The following is a 19,103-nucleotide window of genomic DNA, read 5'->3' on the forward strand; positions in this document are numbered from 1 at the left end:
AAGCATCCTCAGAGGTGAGGTCTGTTTTCCCAGTTCCAACAGACCTCACTACCTCTGAGGATGCTTGCCATAGATGCAGGCGAAACGTCAGGAGAAAATGCCTCTAGAACATGGCCATATAGCCCGAAAAAACCTACAACAACCCAGTGATTCCGACTATGAAAGCCTTCGACAATACATTATTGTAATTGTTTATATGTAGCAACATCGAATCAATGCCAAATATAAGCCATCCTGAGACCCCCTCCAGGTGTAGAGAAGAGACAGGGTAGAAATACCAGAAATAAATCAATAAATCAATCAATAAACAATGTATACACCAGGCATAGGCAAACTTTGGCCCTCCAGGTGTTTTGGACTTCTGCATCGGCTGTTAGGAAGGTAATAGTATGAACACTGGGTCCAGAAGCTCTGAGCGTTACGCTGTTTCTGCTTCGCTCCTTCGGGAGTGCTGTTTGCGCAACGCAGAACGGAACACAGATATTATAGAAGGAATGTAAGAATTCTTTAATGGTAAAACCCTAAACCTTACCCAAACCCTTACCCCAAACTTTACCCTAACCCTAAACTTAATCCTAACTCAAACCCTAATCCTAACCCAAACCCTAAATCTTAGCCTAACCCCTACGCCTAATTCTAACCCTAATCCTAATCCTTACTCTACCCCAAATCCTAAACCTTACTCTAAACATTATCCTAACCCTCCTCTCCTTTCTATCTTTCCACCAAATTGAAGTATATTCCCGCCCTCAGTGTGCTGCTCTCCCCTTTCCTTATTCATAACTGCTGTTGCAGAATGTGCGTAACAATCGGAGCACCCGGACCCAGCTATCATACTATCACCTACACCGATAACGGTTTATAATTTTGTAATAATGATGATGATGATAATGATAATAATCTATATAAATAAAAATGTAACGTTCGTTTGTGGGATTAACATAACTCAAAAACCACGGGATGAATTGCCGCCAAATTGGGCCACAAGACACCTACTAACCTAAGGAGTGACCATCACTAAAAAAAATAAATTAAAAAATTGTCATTTGGGAGTTGTAGTTGCTGGGATTTATAGTTAACCTACAAACAAAGAACATTCTGAACTCCACCAATGATGGAATTGAACTAAACCTGGCATACGGGACTCCTATGACCAACAGAAAACACTAGAAGGGTTTGGTGGGCATTGACCTCGAGTTTGGGAGTTGCAGTTTACCTACATCCAGAGAGCATTGTGGACTCAAACAATGATGGATCTGGCCCAAACTTGGCATTAATATTCCATATGCCCAAATATGAACACAGGTGGAGTTGGGGAAAATATACCTTGACAATTGGGTTTGTAGTTACTGGGATTTATAGTTCACCTACAATCAAAGAGCATTCTGAACCCTACCAAAGACAGATTTGTGGCAAACTTCCCACACAGAACCCCCATGACCAATTTAAGGCCATCCAGTCCAAGTCCCTTCACCAGGGCAAGAAAACAGAATCAAAGCCCTCCTGACAAAGAGCCATCCAGCCATAGATATTGATAGATAGATATGATTCACACACACATATAGTGTCATAGATTTGAAAGGGGGCCCTAAAGTAGGACAATTATATGTTGCATGTTCCAGAGTAGGCAAACCAGACAATCTCCCAATCAACACTGACAAAGAAACAGCAAGAAATACCGATTACCCACAAGCATAAAGAAATTACATATATTAGAAACCAACACTTTCTCATTACTTTATTTTCCAAATCACCAAACTGGGCCACAGCAATGTGTGGCAGGGGATCGCTAGTAATAATAATAATAAACTTTATTTATACCTCGCCACTATCTCCCCAAAGGGGACTCGGGGCGGCTAACATGAGGCCAAGCCCAGGATTACAATACAGCAAAATAAAATACAACAAAGCAAAAATAACATCAAAATAAGATGTATAAAATAGCTAAATAAAATAGTTACAGAATAACAAGAAAGAAATATAACACAATGGGCGGGCCAAATGCATGGGATAAAAATTGATAAAACCTTAGATGAGATAGTAGTGGGAGAATGTGTTTCTGAGGGAAGGGCTCAAAAGAGTGGGGTTAAACTTTCATTAAGGACAGGGGAAAGTGGATCATGAGGACAGAACTGTAGTTGGAACAAACAGGATATGGAATATATGTTCACTGACCAAAAGCACATTGGAAGAGCCAAGTTTTAAGGTCTTTCTTAAAAGCTGCCAGGCTTGCCTAATCTCACTAGGTAGTGAATTCCAAAGTTGGGGGGCCACAATGGAGAAGGCTCTCTCAAATATGTAACTAAACTAAAAAAAATTCTGTCCCTGGTTTGAAAGTGCTAATTCCTGTTTAATTGTTTGGTACTTACAAAATACACAACTATGTATCCCCATTTTCCTCAGTGAAGTGTTGGACAAAATAACCTAAGAACATCACCTTAAACAAGCCACACTCACACCTTAAACAAGTCACACTCAGAGGAAAGCAATGGCAAGCCTCTTCTGAACTAATCTTTTACCCCCAAAATCCTGAAATAGCATAACCTTTCAGTCACCATAGGTCACAAACAACTTCAAGGCATGTGATAACTACCAATGGTGCTGTGATATTGGTCTGAGACGACCAGATATTGCAAACTCTACAGTTGGCCTTTCATGTTCACGGATCAGGCATGGGCAAACTTTGGCCCTCCAGGTGTTTTGGACTTCAACTCCCTCAATTTCTAACAGCCTCAGGCACTTTCCTTTCCCCCCTCAGTCAGCTAAGGAGCTGGGGGAGGGGGGGGGGGAGGAAAGGTCCTGAGGCTGTTAGGAATTGTGGGAATTGAAGTCCAAAACATCTGGAGGGCCCAAGTTTGCCCATGCCTAGTGTGCACCTTGACAGTTTATAATTCTGTAATAATAATGATGATAACACTATGTAATTAAATTTAAAAAAAATCTGCCCCTAGTTTGAAAGTGTTATTTCCTGTTTAATTGTGTGGTACTTACTTTGAAAGTAGTAGTTGTTGTAGTAGTAGTAATAATAATAATAATAATAATAATAATAATTTTTATTTATATTCTGCCCTATCTCCCCGTAGGGACTCAGGACAGATTCCAGTCACAAAAAGGCAAACATTCAATGCCTAAACATAATAATTAATTCACACATAGCAATTAAAATTGAAACTACACAGCATACAAAGACAAATTATAATGTAACAATTAAAATTAACTTTAAACACAACCTATTCTATAAGACACTTTGCCACAAACTGTGCTGAATTGGTTGAGACTCTGAAATATGGATTGAAAAGCTAGCATAATAATGTATTGCCAAAGACTGTCATGGCCGGAATCACTGGGTTGTTGTAGGTTTTTCGGGCTGTATGACCATGTTCTAGAAGCATTCTTTCCTGACGTTTCGCCTGCATCTATGGCAGGCTTCCTCAGACGTTGTGAGATATGCAAGCAAAATATCAGAAGATAATTCTTCTAGAACATGGCCATACAGCCCGAATAATCTACAACAACCCTATAATAATAATAATAATAATAATAATAATAATAATATTTTGCTTTTCTCCCCAAAATGGGACCCAAAGCAGCTTCCAACATATCAAAACCAGTATAAAATCAACAGCAGTTAAACACATATATAACATATAAAACATCAGTAAAATATAACATAAACATAAATAGCAAAATATGATGCAGTATGTCCCACAAAAACAATGTTTTGGCAGTTCAGTAAACCTTTTCCATGTTTTTATTATAGAACCAATTAAGAAATGACATTTATAATCCAGGAACAAAAATCGTGTTACATAGTGTAATAATAATAATAATAATAATAATAATAATAATAATAAGCCTCTCCTTCTGATCACAGAATCATAGACTCATAGAGTTGGAAGAGACCTCGTGGGCCAACCAGTCCAACTCCCTGCCAAGAAGCAGAAAAATCTCATTCAAAGCACCTCCGACAGATGACCATCCCGCTTCTGCTTAAAAGCCTCCAGAAAAGGAGCCTTCACCGTACTCCTAGGCAGAGAGTTCCACTGCTGAACAGCTCTCACCGTTAGGAAGTTCTTCCTGATGTTCAGGTGGAATCTCCTTTTCTGTAGTTTGAAGCCATTGCTCCGCATCCTAGTCTCCAGGGCAGGATGCAGAACAATGGTTTCAAACTAAAAGAAAGGAGATTCCACCTGAACATTAACTCCCACTGTTGAGCAGTGATCGAGGTGGGTTACAACATAGCTAAAAACACATAATCATTATCATAAACATTACATAAAATAGACATATTAAATCTTCTTTCTACAGAATGTTGTTGTTCATTCGTTCAGTCGTCTCCGACTCTTCATGACCTCATGGACCAGCCCACGCCAGAGCTCCCTGTCGGCCGTCACCACCCCCAGCTCCTTTCAGGTCAGTCCAGTCACCTCAAGGATGCCATCCATCCATCTTGCCCTTGGTCGGCCCCTCTTCCTTTTGCCTTCCACTTTCCCCAGCATAATTGTCTTCTCTAGGCTTTCCTGTCTCCTCATGATGTGCCCGAAGTACTTCAGCTTTGTCTCTAGTATCCTTCCCTCCAATGAGCAGTCGGGCTTTATTTCCTGGAGGATGGACTGGTTGGATCTTCTCGCAGTCCAAGGCACTCTCAGCACTTTCCTCCGGCACCACAGTTCAAAAGCATCTATCTTCCTTCGCTCAGCCTTCCCTAAGGTCCAGCTCTCACATCCGTAGGTGACTACAGGGAATACCATGGCTTTGACTATGCAGATCTTTGTTGCCAGTCTGATGTCTCTACTCTTTACTATTTTATCAAGACTGGATATTGCTCTCCTCCCAAGAAGTAAGCGTCTTCTGATTTCCTGGCTACAGTCTGCATCTGCAGTAATCTTTGCGCCTAGAAATACAGAGTCTGTCACGGCCTCCACATTTTCTCCCTGTATTTTCCAATTGTCAATCATTCTTGTTGCCATAATCTTGGTTTTTTTGATGTTTAGCTGCAACCCGGCTTTTGCGTTTTCTTCTTTCACCTTGATTAGAAGGCTCCTCAGCTCCTCCTCGCTTTCGGCCATCAGAGTGGTGTCATCTGCATATCTGAGGTTGTTAATGTTTCTTCCAGCAATTTTCACCCCAGCCTTGCATTCATCAAGCCCCGCACATCGCATGATGTGTTCTGCATACAAGTTGAATAGGTTGGGGGAGAGTATGCAGCCTTGCCGTACGCCTTCCCCAATCTTGAACCAGTCTGTTGTTCCGTGGTCAGTTCTGACTGTTGCTACTTGGTCCTTGTACAGATTCCTCAGGAGAGAGACAAGGTGGCTTGGTATGCCCATCCCACCAAGAACTTGCCACAATTCTACAGAATACATACATTTAAATACACAGAACAAAGATTAAAATATAGTGAACACAAGATATGGTTTTAAAATTCATGAATGAATAAGTCTACTAGTATCACTACTTCTGCTATTGGGATTTTCTTCCATTAAATATGTGTATTTGGGGGGGGGGGGATATTAGTAGTAGTAATAAATAGTAATAATAATAATAATAATAATAATATAATGATTATAATTATATGAAATAATATAATGATACTATTATTATTTTGAGGTTTTGCAACATTACAAGAAAAGTTTTGCATCTCTGTGCTTTGGCAAGGGCTGCATCTATATTGTACAGTCAATGCAGTTTGGCACCACTTTTAACTATCATGGAATTATAGTGGTTTTAATTTTATATGGTCTGTAACCTTCTCTGCCAATAAAATAAAATAAAATAATAATAATAATAATAATAATAATAATAAACGCTGGCGTTTTTCCAAACAACCCCCAGAAGTCCATAGCATTGAGCTATGGCCATGAAAGTGGTGTCAAGATGGATTATAGTAGTTCTGTAGTACAAATGCACCCAATGTAAGAAGATCATTTCTGCATAGAGCCAACCATTTGAAATTGACATAAACTATTCAATTAAGAGGGGGTTTGTAACTGATTAAGTCACTGAAAGCTCTTGTTAGTGCAAAAAAGCAGTGGGATCATTTTATAAACGAAACAATTAAGCAAGAGACTTATCAAATCATAGATGGGGCTTATTTCAATTGTTTGTCTGATCCAAAAAGTCTTGATTTTGCCATTTAATATGAAAGACATCTTTTTACTATACTACGGAATATAATGGGAGTTAAGCATCCACCAGTTTTGGTATCCTGAATAAAACCCAAGCAAATATCAAGGGTCTACTGTACCAAAGAATACATATATACAGAGTGTCCCCCAAAATATTGTGCACAACCCTGAATAACTAATGGCAGCTATGGTGATTTTTAAAGACTAAGTAAATACATTTATAGAAAAAAAATGACTTAATGAAATGAAAGATAGCAGTCGGAATGAAAAGTTTATCAGTTTTCACAATATTCCCTGAAATGAAGTGAATGGCTTTCCAGATTGGTTCTCAACCTGCATCATTATTATAAGATAATACTTGTTAATTATATAGCATTTTTCTGGTGTCAATAAGATAAGACTTTATTTGTATTTTGCTTTATCTCCCCGAGGTGACTTAGGGTGGAATGGCACCTTGGCATCTAAGTTTGTATATTCTAGATACAGTATTGTATAAAAGCTGCTTTCGCTAACACTGCCTTGCATTTGACAACACATCGAAGAAAGCCCTTCCCATCACTCTGTCTGGTAGAAAACTTCTCTCTTTCTTTTTTGGTAACTAGACTATCTCTTCTTAGCTGCTATGGAAATTCCTGCTATTTTTAGCAAGCTAAGCTTTGAAAAAGAAAAAGCTTAATAACTTTTGTGTACGTATTTACAAAATATATCTAGCACATTTTAAATTGTTATAGCAACCAATAATACATGGAGCGAGAGTTGCCAGATGTTCAAGCTGGGTTTAGAAAAGGCAGAGGAACGAGAGACCAGATTGCCAATATCCGCTGGATAATGGAGAAAGGCAGGGAGTTTCAGAAAAACATCTATTTCTGCTTCATTGACTACTCTAAAGCCTTTGACTGTGTGGATCATAATTAATTGTGGCAAGTTCTTGGTGGGATGGGCATACCAAGCTACCTTGTGTCTCTCCTGAGGAATCTGTACAAGGACCAAGTAGCAACAGTCAGAACTGACCACGGAACAACAGACTGGTTCAAGATTGGGGAAGGCGTACGGCAAGGCTGCATACTCTCCCCCAACCTATTCAACTTGTATGCAGAACACATCATGCGATGTGCGGGGCTTGATGAATGCAAGGCTGGGGTGAAAATTGCTGGAAGAAACATTAACAACCTCAGATATGCAGATGACACCACTCTGATGGCCGAAAGCGAGGAGGAGCTGAGGAGCCTTCTAATCAAGGTGAAAGAAGAAAGCGCAAAAGCCGGGTTGCAGCTAAACATCAAAGAAACCAAGATTATGGCAACAAGAATGATTGACAACTGGAAAATAGAGGGAGAAAATGTGGAGGCCGTGACAGACTTAGTATTTCTAGGCGCAAAAATTACTGCAGATGCAGACTGTGGCCAGGAAATCAGAAGACGCTTACTTTTTGGGAGGAGAGCAATGTCCAATCTCGATAAAATAGTAAAGAGTAGAGACATTACACTGGCAACAAAGATCCGCCTAGTCAAAGCCATGGTATTCCCTGTAGTAACCTACGGATGTGAGAGCTGGACCTTAGGGAAGGCTGAGCGAAGGAAGATGGATGCTTTTGAACTGTGGTGTTGGAGGAAAGTTCTGAGAGTGTCTTGGACTGCGAGAAGATCCAACCAGTCCATCCTCCAGGAAATAAAGCCCGACTGCTCACTGGAGGGAAGGATACTAGAGACAAAGTTGAAGTACTTTGGCCACATCATGAGGAGACAGCAAAGCCTAGAGAAGACAATTATGCTGGGGAAAGTGGAAGGTAAAAGGAAGAGGGGCCGACCAAGGGCAAGATGGATGGACGGCATCCTTGAAGCGACTGGACTGACCTTGAAGGAGCTGGGGGTGGTGACGGCCGACAGGGAGCTCTGGCGTGGGCTGGTCCATGAGGTCACGAAGAGTCGGAGACGACTGAACGAATGAACAACAACAACAACATAGAAACCAAAGGCTTTTGAATTGTATATTTATAGAAGCAATAGAAGTAAGTGATTCTTTTTCATTTTATTTCCTTTAAATTGATCTGTATTGATTAAAATGTGGTTTTGGCAAGCATATTGCCAGGATTAGACTTCCATATATATATAAGAAGCAAGAGATTATTCTAGGTGTGGTCTAACCAAGGCAGAATAGAGGGGTAGCATAACTCCTGGGAAGTCATGCTCCCTGTCAGGTTTTACAATGTATTGTAATGTAATATAGCTGAGTCATGCACTGCTAATGGGCTTCTATTGGGAATGCTGAGTCATGCATTAACTGTATATAGGGAACATTTGGGGGAATGTGTTTTGGCCTAGTCCAGGTGATTGTGAATGATGCAATCCTGGGTTTGAGTTGAGTCAATGAGTTGGGAACTAATCAGAGATTGCTATGTGTAATTGTATAGAATTGTATATAAGGAAGTCATGTACAGTGTATATTTCCCCTGTGCTGTGATGTTGTTCGTCGAAGGCTATATGTAATTAAAATAACCTGTCTGCTAAGACAAGATATAACTGTGTGCTGTGGTAAGTCTGTAATATCATCTAGACTAGGGAAAAAACAATGGTAAAACTGACAATGGCCGGGCATGTGCTCAGGTGTCTGTAAAAGGTTCCAGAGTGACTGCAGGCTGTGGGAGCAGTTGACTGAAAATACTGTGCAGGAAGAAGCTACTGGAAAGCGCTGAAGTTGTGCAACTGATCTGCTGCTAAATTGTGAAGTTAATTAATTAATTAATTAATTAATTATTTACTTTATTTGTATACTGCAGTTTCTCAGCCCATAGGCGACTCAACGCGGTTAACAACAAGAGCAAAAATTCAATGCTAACAACATACACTATTTAAAAACAATTAACACCGTAGTATACTAAGTAATTACACATCAATAAACAACACATTAACATCTCGTAACTAGAATCGTGATCCAACTCGTCATCCGTAATTCCGTTTTCCTATATTCATTATATTCATTGCACTGCTTATCCGAACGCCTGTTCAAATAGCCAGGTTTTCAGTTTTCTTCGAAACACCATTAACGAGGGGGCTGATCTAATGTCCATGGGAAGGGCGTTCCACAGCCGAGGGGCCACCACTGAGAAGGCCCTGTCCCTCGTCCCCGCCAAACGTGTCTGTGAAGCAGGCGGGATCGAGAGCAGGGCCTCCCCAGAAGATCTTAAAGTCCTGGTGGGTTCATAGGCGGAGATGTGTTCGGATAGGTAACTTAATCTCAACACTACCCCTCTATTCTGCCTTGGTTAGACGACACCTGAAATATTGTTTCCAATTCTGGGCACCACAATTTGAAGAGAGATATTGACAAGTTGGAATGTGTCCAGAGGAGGGCAACTAAAATGATCAAGGGTCTGGAGAACAACCCCTATGAGGAGCGGCTGAAAGAGCTGGGCATGTTTAGCCTGAAGAAGAGAAGGCTGAGAGGAGACAGGATGGCCATGTATAAATATGTGAGGGGAAGTCATAGGGAGGAGGGAGCAAGCTTGTTTTCTGCTGCCCTGGAGACTAGGACGTGGAACAATGGCTTCAAACTACAAGAAAGGATATTCCATCTGAACATGAGGAAGAACTTCCTGACAAAGTCATTCAGCAGTGGAACTCTCTGCCCCGGAGTGTGGTGGAGGCTCCTTTGGAAGCTTTTAAACAGAGGCTGGATGGCCATCTGTTGGGGGTGCTTTGAATGCAGTTTTCCTGCTTCTTGGCAGGGGGTTGGACTGGATGGCCCATGAGGTCTCTTCCACCTCTATGATTCTATGAGATGAACTAACTGTCTTGTGTACAAGGAAGTCCCTGTTTTATGGAGTAAATGTGTAGATATAAGGTTTAAAATGTAGAATGTTCCCAGTATGATTGTAATAAGCTATCTATAGGGTGCTATGATACATTTCTTTTCAACACAATATGATCCATACATATGGAATAACCAAAGATATTTTCAAGCTGTGGAATGCCCTATAGCCCTGTTGTTGTTGTTGTTGTTCATTCGTTCAGTCGTCTCCGACTCTTCGTGACCTCATGGACCAGCCCACGCCAGAGCTCCCTGTCGGCCGTTACCACCCCCAGCTCCCTCAAGGTCAGTCCAGTCACTTCAAGGATGCCATCCATCCATCTTGCCCTTGGTCGGCCCCTCTTCCTTTTGCCTTCCACTTTCCCCAGCATAATTGTCTTCTCTAGGCTTTCCTGTCTCCTCATGATGTGGCCAAAGTACTTCAACTTTGTCTCTAGTATCTTTCCCTCCAGTGAGCAGTCGGGCTTTATTTCCTGGAGGATGGACTGGTTGGATCTTCTCGCAGTCCAAGGCACTCTCAGAACTTTAGGCTCTAACACTATAGGCGCTATAGCCCTATAGTGTTTTAAATGAGATCACATTTCATTTTAATGAGAGCATGTTTCACACTATGGTCTGTTTTGTAACATCATGCCAGATTACCTTTCTTATCTAATTATTTAATGGTACACTTCTACAGTTTCCCAGATAATGATTTTTGTAATTCTGACATTCACAGGCAGGGTTACTGTTGTGTCTTTTTCTTCACAAATGGATACATTTTGACAGCCATGTATTGTTTAAGCCTAGCCCGGAATTCATGTCTCATGTCTTGAAAAGGTCTTTCTTTGTGATTACTTAATGTTGCTATTGAGAGGCTAAGTTAAATGGAAATGTCTCAACTGTTTCCTGTACAAATGAAGTTAAAATAAAATCCAGGCTGATTTTGAGCTGATTTCATCCCCATGATAATTCTAAAAAAACAGGGTCTTGGGACTCTTGCAGTTTTAAGACAAAGGTGCAGCAGTTGCTGGGAACTTGTTTTAGGCATAAACTTCTGCTATTGTAGAAATGTACTTCTAGTGTAATCTTTATCTGCTGGCTGATCTCAGAGAACACACACAGAACAATTTGCTAATAGAACCTCTCTGCTGGCTAAGATCTGTCACCATAAAATCTAAAATGAGGGTAGAGGTAATAAGCGAGAGAAAGCTATTTGGGGTCCCATCTTATCCCTCCCAAGGACCCTGTTTAGTTTCAGCAAGACTAGCCCTAAGGAATTTCTTATATGTTGAGACTTAAAGGGTTATGGGTTCATCCCACCTTCAGCTGGCCTAATGTTGGCTCAAGTAGCCCTTTAACACCTTTGCCAATTTGGTTTGAATTATATTTGCTTAGGATCACAGCTTCAGGTTTTCTTGCAATTTTATACCATTTAAATAAAATAGTACTAAAATTCTCATATTTATTTTCTCCCAAGGTACTCCTGCTGTTAAAATTCTCATGCCTGCCCTATCACCAACAATGGAAGAAGGAAACATAGTGAAATGGCTGAAAAATGAAGGTGAATCTGATTTGTTTGAATATGATTTTTTGTGGACTGAAGCTATTGTCTAATGAAAACTACATATTGATTGAATACGTTGACATAGTTTAGGGACAAGCCTTTTAATTGCAAAACATGCTGATATACATGCAGAATCCCTGACTTCATTTTTGAGAAATTTAGGAGAACGGATGAGGTGCCAGAGGACTGTAGACAAGTCAACATTGCTCCACTCTTCAAAAAAGCCAACAATGATGTAAGCTACAGTGCAGTTGGCCTGGCCTCACAATTCCAAGGCCCGGAGTTTGGAGTGCTACTATGGTTTTAAAAGAAAAACAAAAGGACTTTTATGTTTACATGGAAGTTTCTATAGAAAAGTAGTACTGAATTTGTGGTATATTTTGTATGTATATGTATATTTTTTAAATGATTTGCTTTTTTAAATACTTCAAGCTTCTTAATTTTATTCTCCTTGATTCTGCTTGATTGTGTAACATGCCTCAGTTATCAGGAAAGTATAGGCAGTCCCCAAGTTATAAACATCTGACTTACAAATGACTCATAGTTAAGAATGGGGGTGATACAAAAGGAAGTGTGAGAAATATACCTCTAGGGAAATTCACTCCTGAAAGAGTCATCATGTCAAAAAGGGGACTCAACTAAAACTTTATTACCAATCCTTGTTAGCTCTATTACCAGTCCTTGTTTCCACAACAAACCAATGTTTCAAAATCCAGTTATCACAGGAACAGAAAGTGAGATGAAATCTGCTGAACAGGGGCACAGACAGCAAAACATACACCACAAGGGTGTTAACCATTCCCCCACCCTCTCTCTCTCACACACATACATATGGCTGGAGTTACACGTACAAATGTACCTGCTCTGAGTTACATATGCATTCAGCTTAAGAACAAACCTACAGAACCTATCTTATTTGTAACTTGGGGATGGCCTGAGTATATAAATACTGGAAGTATAAAGTCTGATGACTTTAGTAAAGTTATTAGATATGGATTTTGGGACTTTCTGTTTTTTAAACTGATACTATTAATAATTTTCCTTTCCTCAGTTATAATGGCTTTTTGATAAATTATGTTTCTTGGTTTCATCTCTAAATTAGGAAATAGTGATTAAAAAAAAAAAGATGGAAGAGCTGATTTTTCACATCATGATCTGTTGGGTCATCATTCATCACTCATTGCTCTCCCAAATTCTTGCCACATAAAATTCATTACGCTGTATTAAGGTATATTGAAATATTTAAATGCATATTGTTCGGGTATTCTTTTTAAAATGGCATGAATGAAAGAAAAAAAATTACACTCTGAATCTGTGGAAACAGTATCAGAAATATCTTATATCTCTTAAGATAAGAGGACATTATATTAATTTTGGAGAAGGGCTGTGGAGGTATACGGATGGATGTGTCTGTTTTGTTTAACTTTGACTTTTTGAATTAATAAAATCTCTAAAATAAAATAGCTGAGATTCCCATCCATCCATCTTGTTTCTCTTATTAAAGTAACTCTGAAGAGGAGGGATGCAGAAATAATTTATTAAAGTTGATTTCTTTCTTGAAGAGAAATTTTTGTAGACATTTTTTCTTGAATGATGTTTGCATTGGAATGAAAGCACCCAGATTTACACATCACAAACTCTTAATATCCTGTGTTTATGTTTTTACTTTAATGTAATAGAGGAAGTAAAAGACAAAGATGTGTATGTGTCATTTCAGTGTCATACGTATTGCACACTGACATAATTGCTATGTTTAAGTGTTTCAAAAGAAAGCAAAAACAAATCCAATATAGGGCTTAGGTAATTTTTTGTTTTCCTTGGGTAAGACTGTTAAGAGATTTGCTTATATTTAAATGAAAACTTTATTCCATACAATTGTGTTATATAATCAAGCCTTTGTTAGCACAGTTCTTGAAAAGCAAGATTTTGACCACAAAGCTTCTCCAGGTTCCCATTATAATCCAGTTTTGATGGCACAGATCAAGTCAATCTTCAGTTATCAAAGAATTTCATAGATCTGTTATAAGAAAGCAACAATATGAAATCTTGGTGTTTTTTTTTAAAAATTATTCAAATGTTTAAATTATTCAAATGTTTAAATTATTCAAATTATTCAAACGTTTAAATTATTCAAATGTGGACATTTTGAAATGAAAGATGTCACCAAAAGAGTCACTTTCAAAAGGACTATAAGATTGCCACTAGCAATAGTGGAATATGCTTAGTATTTCATGCAGGAGTTTCCTACTCAAGTCCACTTTTCTTGGGAAGCTGGTGTTAGTAATGTGCACTTTGCATTCCAGAACTCATCTATGCATATCTTGGATATATCAAATCAAATGCTGATGCAAGTAAAATCAAAACATATCTTGTAGTAATGTATTAATCGTATATGCATAACATCACTGTTTACCCTTTAATATTTTTTTTCCTTTAAATGTCTGGCTGTTTAGTACTGGTATTGAAAGTACATTTCTTTTTGAAAATAATACTAGTTTACTCTCTTTTGTCAGCTTCATTTAAAAACAATTGCACCAGGTTTGCAGACCTATAAAGTATATAATGGTACTAACATTACTGTGTTTCTCCTTAGTGGTCTGAAATAAATTGATTAAAATTTTGAATAATATTTCCTTGTGCAGGAGACACAGTGAATGTTGGGGATGCGCTATGTGAAATTGAAACTGATAAAGCAGTGGTTACCATGGAGTCAAGTGATGATGGCATATTAGCTAAAATCATGGTAGGAAAAACTTTCCTAATCTATATTAGGGGTTTGATATGTAAATTCACTATTATGCTCTCTTTCTAATGATTTTCAAACTTCTGTTAGTATTGTATTGTGCATTATGAAAGTAGAAGGCTGTTGCCAAGCCGAGGAGTTTTTTTGTCTTCAATAACTGTGATTTCCCTTTTTATTTCCATATGAAATAATATCAATCATTTTCTTTTATATGTTTGAATCAGTTGCTACATGTGGATTAGTGGATTTTTTTAAGCCACTAACACCACTGACAGAAAAGATACAATAAAAATGGTTTTTAGAAAAGACTTAAGCAAATCATAGGCTCATCCTCATAGTTGTGTCTGCAGAGGCATATACAGAGGCATATACAGTTAATTGGAAACAATTAACTTGAAACACTAAGTAATTGTTTTGAACAGACTACTAATATTTATTTATTTTATTTATTTATTTACTTTGCTTATATACCGCTGTTCTCAGCCTGGGGGCGACTCACAGCGGTGTACAACATAGGAAGAACAAAATTCAAGACACAGTATAAAAAACAATTCACAATCCGGCATTATACAAAAACATCATCATTGCTACGAAACCATTCAGCGTCGTCTCATCGTCCAAATCACAATCCAGTATCATTTTCCGTTGTTCCATTCCTATAGTCATTACCAATCATTGCACTTCTTGTTCGAACGCCTTCTTGAACAACCAAGTCTTTAATTTCCTGCGGAATATCATCAAGGAAGGAGCCAGTCTAATGTCCACAGGAAGGGTGTTCCACAGCCGAGGAGCCACCACCGAGAAGGCCCTATCTCTCGTCCCCGCCAGCCGTGCTTGTGAAGCGGGCGGGATCGAGAGCAGTTAGATCTTCATATTTGTGGGTTTTACTTTGTGAATTACATTATTTTATTCTTATGGTCTCTCCAGATATCACTAGATCCTCTAGTGCAGTGGTTCTCAACCTTTGAGTCCCCAGATATTTTATCCTACAACTCCCAGAATTCCCAGCCAGTTTATCAGCTGTTAGAATTTCTGGGAGTTGAAGGCCAAAACATCTGGGGACCCACAGGTTGAGAATCACTGCTCTAGTGTGACATTGTGGTGAACTGCAGAAGTTGATCATAGAGTTGCATTGAAGGACCTCGGGTTCTTAAAGATGTGTTATCTTTTATTCCTTTTTTCTACTTTCACTTGGGTCCTGCTCCCCTAAGTCCAGCGAACGAGAAGGACTGACTGTATACTCATTTCACAGTGAAACTGGTTTATTCCCAATGTGTATATTATTTAATTTAGGATGCATATGGGGGAGCCTAGTATAAAAACATAAGTATTCAGGAAGAATAATCAGAGTTAAAAAGTATGATAAACATAGAGTGGCAGCTGCCGTAGCTGTAGACATTAATGCATAGAAATTGAAAGTCAATCACACTTCCATATGTTCCATGCAAATTATATTTTCAATGATTTTTTTTATTCAGATGTGCCTTTTAGGCCAATTGACATTAACACGTGGTTGATTTGATAGTCTGATAAGTACTGTATATGCTCACTAAACAATGTGACTCAGACGCAAGCTTTTTCTTTGAACACTAGCAGGCTTGTGTTTGGTAGAAATTGTGTTTCACGCTACATCATTGGTTTTAGATGGGTAAATAGTACTGCTTATTTTAGTGGTATGATGGGCTGTTGTATTGTAATGTTTTACAGACTGAAAATGTTGAAAGAAGTTTTTGCTGTGAGAAAAGTTTCTAATTGGTTTATTAGGAGACATTGAGAGAATGTGGGGGCATAAAAGAACAGAATAGAAAGCAGCTAACTAAGTTAAATTATATGCCAAAGCCCTTCTGTCAGTAGTTTTACACTGACTATATTTAAAACATGATCAAAGGGTGTGCTATACTTAGCTATTAAAATGCCATTAAGGCAATGTCGTTGTAGGCAATCCCTTATGCGAATTCATATCACATCACTGAACCTGATATTGAACATGTAGTCTGCTAAAATGTCGTGCTTGAATGTGTCTTGCAAATGAGTTTCAAAGATAGACTTACTGTACGTGCTAAAGGGATACCTGATACCAGCCTGAGTAGTTAAGGGAGAAATCAAGTGAGAAAATGACTGCTTGAGTTATGGGATAATGGTGCTGCACGTTTTGTTAAGGCTTGACATCTTTGACAACTTTGCCTACACAGTCTTGGTAGTGTTTTTAAAAAAAGTATAATAGGTGCTAACTCATGGGGAGAATGTCATCAATCCCGAAGAGCTATAATTGGACTTTTCTTGTAGCCAATTATTTGATCTTTTGAAGAGAGCCATGTAGAACCATCTCAAGTATGAAACTAATTAGACTAGTTTACACAGCAAATAAGAAATCTGCTGGCTGGGCTTTCCTAGTAGCTGCTCTAATAGAAAAATTGAGTTTATATACCAAAAATATGATTTTCTCTGTGTCCTAGGATTTTAAAACCAGTATGGTTTGACTTGGATGTCATACAGTGAAATCTCAGAGAATATTATTCCAAAAGAAGTTCAGTGGTATTAGTACTTCATAAGGTTCCCCTCCACCAGAAATATCTCTAGAGTAGCATCTATGTGATGAAATAATAACCTGAAAACTAGATTCACCATACAGTGAGTTCTCATATTGGGTAATGTGAAATTTTAGTGTGTTTAGATATGCTGGTAGAGAAAATGTCGACAGTGAAAAATTCATGGATGCAATTTTAAAAATATGTCTTGAGTTTTTTTATTTCTTTGTCCACTCTCGACAATGTATAAGCATCCCGATTCTTTTCGTCCTATGATTCAGGCACAGGAAGGAAGTAAAAGTGTGCGTTTGGGTACAATAATTGGCTTGCTGGTAGAAGAAGGTCAAGACTGGAAGCAAGTAGAAATACCAAGTGACATGGGTGAGGAACCCTCGTTGTCGGGACCACTGGCAGCAACTCCTGTCCCCATCCCGTCACCTTCTGTAGCATCACTACATAAAGCAGAAGAGCATCCTAAAAAACTGCAGTGAGTTCCTGATCTTTCTGAAGTATCCTTCCTCATCTATAAAAGCTACTTTTTGAAGTTCTTTCAGTGCTGATTTATATTTTATAGCTCAGCATTTAATTTGTTCATATTTTTGGAACTGCCTTTTGATGCCTTGAATCCCATTTTGGAGGAAAAGGCAGGATATAAATTTATCTCATAAGAAGAAGATATAGTAGTAGTAGTAGTAAAGATCTCACATTTTTCTATAATTTTGTGGGTTGATTTATTTGTTGCCCATTAACAAAATTGTTATAGAGAGAGAGAGAAAGAGAGAGAGAGCTATTTATCTAAAGTGTATATAAAATATAAACAAATACTGTGTTTGGACCTGGATCCCATTTCCAAGATATCTCATTTTTATATATATGCAAATATCTCAAAATTTAAAAAAATCTGAAATTGTGTAGTTCCAAGAATTTCAGATGTGTATTTTATAGAGGGATCTGTTTAAAGGCTATTTATCTATATATATATTAAAGAAATCAATCTATAATTGGAAGGGTAGCTTAAATATGCAAGCTGCTTTACAATTGTTACTGAGGTATAATTTTCGTATTTGGAAATTGATATTCATGTAGGATTGTCTTATGCTGAAAAAGACCCTTTGTCCATCACTGACTGGCAGAGGCATTTTCTGATTGCATTTTTTGTTTGTTAAGTGCATTTCCAATTATTAAGTGTAGGTTTATGATAGCAGCTATGTTTTTTTAATAGCTTTCTTTGAATATCAGAAATGACTAGTGTTCTCTCCCCCCCCCCCCCATGTGTGTCTGTTTTGATCTATGATCTATGATGTTTGTGAAAATTATTTTCAATAAAGGAAACATCTTAATACAAACAGAGTAGAGAAAAGAGAGACCATTATTCCAGGAATAAGGTCTACATTTAGAAACGCAGGTCTTGGTTAAGGCTTTAGGCTGCTTATGTGACTGCATTCAAGTGTTAAGTTCGAGATACATATTCCTTCATATGCTGTTATTTTTATCCAGACAGCTGAATGATGGTTAGGAAGGACTTCTGAAACATAGAACATTTTGACAGTTAATGTCTACATAAAGAGCTGGAATCAAAAATCAGTTTTTAGAATATATGATTAACAATCCCTTTATCAAAGTTGGCCTCCTTATATATAAGCTTTTAATGCAGGTTGATTCTCTTTCTTTAGGTTTCGTTTAAGTCCTGCTGCCCGAAACATTCTGGAGTCCCATGGACTTGATGCAAGCCGTTGCACACCCTCAGGTCCTCGAGGGATTTTCACTAAAGAGTATGTTACTCATTCACCTTTTTCTCTTAATAATGAGGTTGGTGTTCATTGAAATGAGTGTGGGAAGTTCCTTTGGCAAAAATTACAGTAATATTTAGAAGTTTTTGAGATGTTCACACTTGGAATTCAGTAACATTCTCTGGTGCCTTTAATGGAGGTTAGAACAACTTTGGCCAATGGAGAAAGCAGGATGTGCAGTCCCTGAAAAAGCAGAGGAGATTTCATTTTTCTGCTACATTTTGTTCTAGTTGTAGGGATTAGGATTCTATGCTTTGAAAGAATAGGCAAGAGCAATTACACTAGCGAGTCAGCTGATAAGAGAGATGGTTAATAGTAAGGGTTAGCTTCTTGTCAGTGCTGAACAACAGAAAACCAGGATATTTGTGTATGAAAACCAAGATATTTGTGTGTGTTACAATGTCATGAAGTGAAAATCCAGCTTGGAATTGGGTGTATTTCACTATTAGAAGAGGGCTATTTGCCTATTGAAGAAGCCTAACTTGATTTCTCACAAATTCTTGCTTCAATTGGAATTAATGGAAGAACATTTGTTATTGGTAGATTATCATGTTTATCTGA

General features: G+C 38.3%; 1 protein-coding gene across 1 annotated transcript in view; it reads left to right on the plus strand.

Annotated features, from left to right (window-relative positions):
* Window positions 1-19,103, plus strand: part of PDHX (pyruvate dehydrogenase complex component X) — a 47,141-nt gene that overhangs the window by 394 nt on the left and 27,644 nt on the right. The window contains exons 2-5 of the mRNA XM_060764855.2: window positions 11,395-11,478; window positions 14,124-14,224; window positions 17,034-17,239; window positions 18,426-18,524. Coding sequence (XP_060620838.2) covers window positions 11,395-11,478; window positions 14,124-14,224; window positions 17,034-17,239; window positions 18,426-18,524 — 490 coding nt within the window. The remainder of the gene's footprint in view (window positions 1-11,394; window positions 11,479-14,123; window positions 14,225-17,033; window positions 17,240-18,425; window positions 18,525-19,103) is intronic.

Source organism: Anolis sagrei, chromosome 1, assembly GCF_037176765.1.
Source record: "Anolis sagrei isolate rAnoSag1 chromosome 1, rAnoSag1.mat, whole genome shotgun sequence".
In the NCBI taxonomy this organism is placed as follows: domain Eukaryota; kingdom Metazoa; phylum Chordata; class Lepidosauria; order Squamata; family Dactyloidae; genus Anolis; species Anolis sagrei.